Here is an 8,760-nt window from a genome sequence, read left to right on the forward strand (position 1 = left end):
AGCTTTGAGGACGAAACCAGACTGGACAAGAGCACGACAACTAAAAAAGAAGCAGCACAGCTTGGTCTGCTCTGTGTGTCGAAACTTTCCATGATGAACATGAACATTCCGCAGTAGTAGCCTCATGCTGGCACTCCGTACGATGTCTATGTAAGGAGATGTCAAGGCAGAATCCAAGCACGCCTCATTCTGGTATCTGCATCGGACTGCGTTCAGCTTGGGAGCATTTGCTTTATACTAGACAACGGGCTGCTGGGCGTTTCGTTATTTCAATGATTCAATGACGAGTCTCTGCTCTTCATTTCATCATGCTAACTAACGAACTAATTCTTCAAACGATCACTTGTATGTAAGAATTGGCTTTTACATACAGGACCGCTTCCACCCCGCCATGAAAGCAGCAAAAACGGCTCAGTTTTAAAAATAAAACAAAAAAAACAAAGACGTGTGTCTTTGTATGAATTTCGCCTCTCTGGACGCGAACGTGTGCTTGTTTCTGCTTTATGAGAATGCTGTTGGGGGGTGGGGAACTGGGGTTGGGAGGCGAGACTGATTTTAAGTATTGTGAGTTGAGGTGTGATTCATTTGGACATTGTGACGTAAGTAATATAGATTTAAATTAATTTTGATATTGGTGTTGAGTATTGTAACATGAAGCAAGCTCTGACTCACAATGAACGACAGTCGCATACCCAGGCACGTGATGTACGGTGAGCTCAAAGAAGGCTCACACAGAAAAGGAGGGCTCAAACTGAGGTATAGACACTCTGAAGAGCTACGTCAAAAGGAGCGGCATTCACCCACGCAAACCTGAAGCCTCCGCCACAGACAAACCAGCATGGAGGTCTCTCATTTCCAGACTGACGACTATTTGAAGAGGACCGTACCGGCGACAACGTCCCGCTGCTGCAAGACAGACGTCACACACCAGCATCCACCCCTCCCCAGACAACAGAGTACCGCTGTGACACCGTAGACATAATCATATTGTGGGGTAAAATATATCTCAGTGTATGACACCGTAGACATAATTATATTGTGAAGTGAACATGTGTCTCAGTGTATGACACCGTAGACATAATTATATTGTGAAGTGAACATGTGTCTCAGTGTATGACACCGTAGACATAATTATATTGTGAAGTGAACATGTGTCTCAGCGTATGACACCGTAGACATAATTATATTGTGAAGTGAACATATATCTCAGTGTATGACACCGTAGACATAATTATATTGTGAAGTGAACATGTGTCTCAGTGTATGACACCGTAGACATAATTATATTGTGAAGTGAACATGTGTCTCAGTGTATGACACCGTAGACATAATCATATTGTGAAGTGAATATGTGTCTGAGCGTATGACACCGTAGACATAATTATATTGTGAAGTGAACATATATCTCAGCGTATGACACCGTAGACATAATTATATTGTGAAGTGAACATATATCTCAGTGTATGACACCGTAGACATAATTATATTGTGAAGTGAACATATATCTCAGCGTATGACACCGTAGACGTAATTATATTGTGAAGTGAACATATATCTCAGTGTATGGCCCGGTAGACATAATTATATTGTGAAGTGAACATATATCTCAGTGTATGACACCGTAGACATAATTATATTGTGAAGTGAACATGTGTCTCAGTGTATGACACCGTAGACATAATTATATTGTGAAGTGAACATGTGTCTCAGTGTATGACACCGTAGACATAATTATATTGTGAAGTGAACATATATCTCAGCGTATGACACCGTAGACATAATTATATTGTGAAGTGAACATATATCTCAGTGTATGACACCGTAGACATAATTATATTGTGAAGTGAACATATATCTCAGTGTATGACACCGTAGACATAATTATATTGTGAAGTGAACATATATCTCAGTGTATGACACCAACGGGAGCCTGTATGCCCCCAGTCTTCATCGCTAAGAGCACAGACTTCATCTTCGGAGAATGAGAAAAAAAGTGTGATGTCATGCGCATCACTTTTGTTGTTGTAATGTGTAGCATGTGTGATGGGTGTTGTTGTTGTTGTTGTTGTTGAGTGTGTGAGAACGCAAATTTGGATTCGAATGTTCGGTTGGATGTCTGTGTAGAGTTACGCATGTGAATTTTCCTCTTCAGGTTGGGTTTTTACACTGCATCGGAGCCTGTTTTACACGGAAAGGCGCGATACACACTAAATCACCATCACCATCACCATCATCATCATTATTATTATCATTATCATCAGCATCATCATTGTTATTATTGTTACTATTATCTTCTTCATCATCATCATCGTTATTGTCACTACGAAGCGATCGCACGTGCAACCTTCCCTTCTGCGCCTCAGGCCGCTGGGCAGAACGACAGATCGGCCGGTACCATGGGCAGGCCAGCAGAGCAGGCAGGGTTTGGGGACGGGGAGTGTGTGGGCAATCTGTCAAGTGCAGCTGCCTGTAGCGCTGGCTTCATTTCCCTGGTGGGACTGCCTGTCAACCTGTCTTCTCACTCTCTTTCCCTCTCTCTCTTTCTTTATTTCTTTCTCTTTCTCCGCGGACCACGGCTTCAGTGGCCAGCAAAACAACAGCATCTCTGGAGAAAACGAAACGTCTTTGGTGCTGCTCACTCCTCCCGACTGAACCCACCTGAACCACCACCCACCCCCACTCTCCCCGCGCCCTCCCCCTCCCCCCTCACCTCCCCCAACCCTCCCCCTCTCTCTCCCTGGTCCTCACGTCTCCCTCCCTCCAACGTCCCTGGTGTACTGACGTAGGATACATGCCGAAACGTTTTAGTTTTCAACAATGCACAGTGTTTAGTGTTAGCTTTCTGGCTTACTCTTCTGGTCGATGTCAAAATAGTAACAGCAACAGGAACAGTAATCGCTATCATCATCATCATCATCATCATCATCATTATTATTATTATTATTATTATTATTATGATGATGTATGAAACTGTTGTCCATTGTCCGCAAAACTGTCCTTCCATGATCACCAAACTGTCGTCCTCTGTCCACAGAAACTGTTCTCTGTCCACTAAAGTGTTGTCCTCTGTCCACAGAAACTGTTCTCTGTCCACTAAAGTGTTGTCCTCTGTCCACAGAAACTGTTCTCTGTCCACAGAAACTGTTACCTGTCCACTAAAGTGTTGTCCTCTGTCCACAGAAACTGTTTTCTGTCCACTAAAGTGTTGTCCTCTGTCCACAGAAACTGTTACCTGTCCACTAAAGTGTTGTCCTCTGTCCACAGAAACTGTTACTTGTCCACTAAAGTGTTGTCCTCTGTCCACAGAACCTGTTACCTGTCCACTAAAGTGTTGTCCTATGTCCACAGAAACTGTTCTCTGTCCACTAAAGTGTTGTCCTATGTCCACGGAAACTGTTCTCTATCCACTAAAGTGTTGTCCTCTGTCCACAGAAACTGTTCTCTGTCCACTAAAGTGTTGTCCTATGTCCACAGAAACTGTCCTCTGTCCACTAAAGTGTTGTCCTATGAAACTGTTCTCTGTCCACTAAAGTGTTGTCCTCTGTCCACAGAAACTGTTCTCTGTCCACTAAAGTGTTGTCCTCTGTCCACAGAAACTGTTCTCTGTCCACTAAAGTGTTGTCCTATGTCCACAGAAACTGTCCTCTGTCCACTAAAGGGTTGTCCTATGTCCACGGAAACTGTCCTCTGTCCACTAATGTGTTGTCCTATGTCCACGGAAACTGTCCTCTGTCCACTAAAGGGTTGTCCTATGTCCACGGAAACTGTCCTCTGTCCACTAAAGTGTTGTCCTATGTCTACAGAAGCTGTTCTCTGTCCACTAAAGTGTTGTTATCTGTCCACAGAAACTGTTCTATGTCCACTAAAGTGTTGTCCTCTGTCCAAAGAAACTGTTCTCTGTCCACTAAAGTGTTGTCCTCTGTCCACAGAAACTGTTCTCTGTCCACTAAAGTGTTGTCCTCTGTCCACAGAAACTGTTCTATGTCCACTAAAGTGTTGTTCTTTGTCCAAAGAAACTGTTCTCTGTCCACTAAAGTGTTGTCCTCTGTCCACAGAAACTGTTCTCTGTCCACTAAAGTGTTGTCCTCTGTCCACAGAAACTGTTCTCTGTCCACTAATGTGTTGTCCTATGTCCACGGAAACTGTTCTCTGTCCACTAAAGTGTTGTCCTCTATCCACAGAAACTGTTCTCTGTCCACTAAAGTGTTGTCCTCTGTCCACAGAAACTGTTCTCTGTCCACTAAAGTGTTGTCCTCTGTCCACAGAAACTGTTCACTGTCCACTAATGTGTTGTCCTATGTCCACGGAAACTGTTCTCTGTCCACTAAAGTGTTGTCCTCTGTCCACAGAAACTGTTCTCTGTCCACTAAAGTGTTGTCCTCTGTCCACAGAAACTGTTCTCTGTCCACTAAAGTGTTGTCCTCTGTCCACAGAAACTGTTCTCTGTCCACTAAAGTGTTGTCCTATGTCCACAGAAACTGTCCTCTGTCCACTAAAGTGTTGTCCTATGAAACTGTTCTCTGTCCACTAAAGTGTTGTCCTCTGTCCACAGAAACTGTTCTCTGTCCACTAAAGTGTTGTCCTCTGTCCACAGAAACTGTTCTCTGTCCACTAAAGTGTTGTCCTATGTCCACAGAAACTGTCCTCTGTCCACTAAAGGGTTGTCCTATGTCCACGGAAACTGTCCTCTGTCCACTAATGTGTTGTCCTATGTCCACGGAAACTGTCCTCTGTCCACTAAAGGGTTGTCCTATGTCCACGGAAACTGTCCTCTGTCCACTAAAGTGTTGTCCTATGTCTACAGAAGCTGTTCTCTGTCCACTAAAGTGTTGTTATCTGTCCACAGAAACTGTTCTATGTCCACTAAAGTGTTGTCCTCTGTCCAAAGAAACTGTTCTCTGTCCACTAAAGTGTTGTCCTCTGTCCACAGAAACTGTTCTCTGTCCACTAAAGTGTTGTCCTCTGTCCACAGAAACTGTTCTATGTCCACTAAAGTGTTGTTCTTTGTCCAAAGAAACTGTTCTCTGTCCACTAAAGTGTTGTCCTCTGTCCACAGAAACTGTTCTCTGTCCACTAAAGTGTTGTCCTCTGTCCACAGAAACTGTTCTCTGTCCACTAATGTGTTGTCCTATGTCCACGGAAACTGTTCTCTGTCCACTAAAGTGTTGTCCTCTGTCCACAGAAACTGTTCTCTGTCCACTAAAGTGTTGTCCTCTGTCCACAGAAACTGTTCTCTGTCCACTAAAGTGTTGTCCTCTGTCCACAGAAACTGTTATCTGTCCACTACAATGTTGTCCTCTGTCCACAGAAACTGTTCTCTGTCCACTAAAGTGTTGTCCTATGTCGACAGAAACTGTTCTCTGTCCACTGAAGTGTTGTCCTCTCTCCACAGAAACTGTTATCTGTCCGCTAAAGTGTTGTCCTCTGTCCATAGAAACTGTTCTCTGTCCACTAAAGTGTTGTCCTGTGTCGACAGAAACTGTTCTCTGTCCACTAAAGTGTTGTCCTCTGTCCACAGAAACTGTTCTCTTTCCACTAATGTGTTGTCCTCTGTCCACAGAAACTGTTCTCTGTCCACTAAAGTGTTGTCCTATGTCCACAGAAACTGTTCTCTGTCCACTAAAGTGTTGTCCTCTGTCCACAGAAACTGTTCTCTGTCCGCTAAAGTGTTGTCCTCTGTCCACAGAAACTGTTCTCTGTCCACTAAAGTGTTGTCCTATGTCCACAGAAACTGTTCTCTGTCCACTAAAGTGTTGTCCTCTGTCCACAGAAACTGTTCTCTGTCCGCTAAAGTGTTGTCCTCTGTCCACAGAAACTGTTCTCTGTCCACTAAAGTGTTGTCCTATGTCCACGGAAACTGTTCTCTGTCCACTAAAGTGTTGTCCTCTGTCCACAGAAACTGTTCTCTGTCCACTAAAGTGTTGTCCTGTGTCCACAGAAACTGTTCTCTGTCCACTAAAGTGTTGTCCTATGTCCACAGAAACTGTTCTCTGTCCACTAAAGTGTCGTCCTCTGTCCACAGAAACTGTTCTATGTCCACTAAAGTGCTGTCTTTGTCCACAGAAACTGTTCTCCGTCTGCTAAACAGTTGTCTTCCGTCCACAAAACAACGACAACAACAACTGTTGTCGGCGCTTCAATGTTGGCCGGTAAACAGATCGATGTTATGTCTAGCTCCCTGTGCTCTTCATGGGTGACATCCATTCACCGCCCTCCTCTGTCGCTGCCAGACCATCTGGCCAAACATAGCTCTCCCATTATTTCTCTGGGCCCGTTCTTTCTCCCAGTGTGTGTGTGTGTGTGTGTGTGTGTGTGTGTGTGTGCACGCGCGTGTGCGTGCGCGAGTGTGTGTATCTCTCTCTGTGTCTAGCTCTCTATCTGTCTCTCCCTCCCATCCCATCTCTCTCTCTCTCTCTCTCTCTCTCTCTCTCTCTCTCTCTCTCTCTTTCAAGACATCGCGTGAGCAAATCCCATTGGTTCTTTTCTAAGTCTCCAACAGATATTCTGTCCCTCTCTGTCTCTCTCTGTCTGTCTCTCTCTCTCGAACTTTGTTTTGTTTCATAATTTGCTTTCACCATTTAATTCGTTATCATAATGGTTTGTTATAAATTTAAAGTATGTTGATGCATTCACCCATGTCATAAGCACCTCATAGCCAATGACATTAAAGTGTCAAAGCGTCAAAAGCGCCTGTCTGTCTGTCTGTCTGTCTGTCTGTCTGTCTCTCTTACTTCCTACCCCTTCCTGTCTGGATCAGTGTGTGTGTGTGTGTGTTTAAGTGTGCGTGTGTGTGTGTTTAATTGCGTGCGCGCGCGCGCGCGCGCGCGTGTGTGTGTGTGTGTGTGTGTGTGTTTAAGTGTGTGTGTGTGTGTGTGTGTGTGTGTGTGTGTGTGTGTGTGTGTGTGTGTGTAAATGTGTATGTGCGTGCGTTGAGAGATCGGAATAAAACAAATTTTGATGGTATCAATGATCTTATCTTTTACCACCTAATATATTTCTAATGATAATGGAGACGGCGATGACAACCACACAACAGGCTGATAGTGCCCCACGTGACATTAGCATCTGTCAGTCATCGATGATATTGCGCAGACTTTCCCAGAAAATTGAAGGGTATCATTAGGAACATGAATCAGCAATCGATGCACATTCATAAAACGCTAGTGACAATCAGTCATAAAACAGCAGTGACACACACTCATAAAACAGCAGTAACATTTATAACATAAAAGAGCAGTAACACAACACTCATAAAACAGCAGTAACACAACTCATAAAACAGCACTAGCATATATACTCATCAAACAGCAGTAACATACACAATCATAAAACAGCAGTGTCATGCACTGATAGAAACCAGCGACAGAAAAAAGAGAAAGAATATAACTGATGAATAATCTGACGACTAACGAGCGAAAGGAACAAAGAGATACACAGATGAATTGATTCATCAATGAATTACTTCATTCATTAATTGAATATTAAATTGAAAAAGTGGAAAGAAAGAGAGAGAGAGAGAGAGAGAGAGAGAACTAATTTCTAGACAGCCTGAAAATTGAAAGGGGGGAAGCAAGAGAGAAAGAGATTAAAGACCAGCTGAAAAAACAAACAGTACAGGGGGAAAAGGTTAATACTTAAAACTAGACATAATTTTATTGAACATGCTTTGATGAAATAAATGTACACACACACACACACACACACACACACGAACACACACATACACACACACACACACACATACATACATGCATATCAATTCACTAAATAAATAATCAAAACTCACAAACTCAACAACTTCTTACCTTTCCTTTGGACATTCTGAAGCGATAATCAACTTTGCTGCAGAAGAAAAAATAAACAATGATAACAACGACGACAAAAACAGCTGAAGGTATATCACAAAATGCGCAGACAGGAGAAAACTGGATAGAAACTATTCGTTGACAATTTCAGTCATGCACTTAAGTGTGCCTGAACGTATACAGCTGCCACAAGAACATTTACCATTTAATGTCAGTGTCTTTAGATGAAACACTTCCAGTCTATCTATCCTTTTTATTTTACTTTTTTTTTCTTTTAACCACAGCTTTCCTGGAAACTTGCACTTTTTCCAAGAGTTAACCGCGGGCTGTCCTGTCGTCTGCTCGCGGAGACGTGTGCGTTTATAGTTATATACACAGAACCGGTTTACAAATACAGACTAGGGATACAGCAGCGTGTCACAGAGTGGTGGTCCTGCAGAAGAGAGGGAGACAAAGAGGCACAGGGAGAAAGAGAGAGAGATGCTGATTGGCTTATATTGAATGATGGTTGCCAAGAGGACTGACTCGGGCTGGGGCTGGGGCTTGTCGCCTCTCTCCGCGTCAGGATCTGGGATCGTGCGTGTGTTTGCTGCCGCTGACAGGGGTTGACACACTCACTCAGGAGAGACTGGACGAGTTCGTGCACGCACGCACGGGCGCACGGGCGCACGCACGCGCTTGACACACGCGCAGTGTTTTATTGTTCTGCTGTATGTATGTATGTATGTATGTATGTATGTATGTATCAATTTATATGCATGCGTATATGTGCCAGTGTACACATACATTATTGTTGTGTTTGTATATTATCATTAACAGCAATTGCAGCATTAGCAACAGCAGCAGCAGCAGCAGCAGCAGCAGTAGTATTTGTAGCAGCAGCAGCAGTAGTAAAATTAGTAGAAGTGATAGCAGTGGTGGTATTAGTATTATTTTACCCCTCTTCTACTACTAC

General features: G+C 43.5%; 1 protein-coding gene across 1 annotated transcript in view; it reads right to left on the bottom strand.

Moving 5' to 3' along the window:
- The window catches only part of LOC143295690 (uncharacterized), a 97,390-nt gene extending 89,070 nt beyond the window's left edge, over nucleotides 1-8,320 (bottom strand). Inside the window, exon 1 of the mRNA XM_076607310.1 lies at nucleotides 7,806-8,320. Coding sequence (XP_076463425.1) covers nucleotides 7,806-7,820 — 15 coding nt within the window. The 5' untranslated portion in view covers nucleotides 7,821-8,320. The remainder of the gene's footprint in view (nucleotides 1-7,805) is intronic.
- Between the last annotated feature and the right edge of the window lie 440 nt (nucleotides 8,321-8,760).

The sequence above is a fragment of the Babylonia areolata genome, chromosome 21 (genome assembly GCF_041734735.1).
Source record: "Babylonia areolata isolate BAREFJ2019XMU chromosome 21, ASM4173473v1, whole genome shotgun sequence".
Lineage (NCBI taxonomy): Eukaryota > Metazoa > Mollusca > Gastropoda > Neogastropoda > Buccinidae > Babylonia > Babylonia areolata.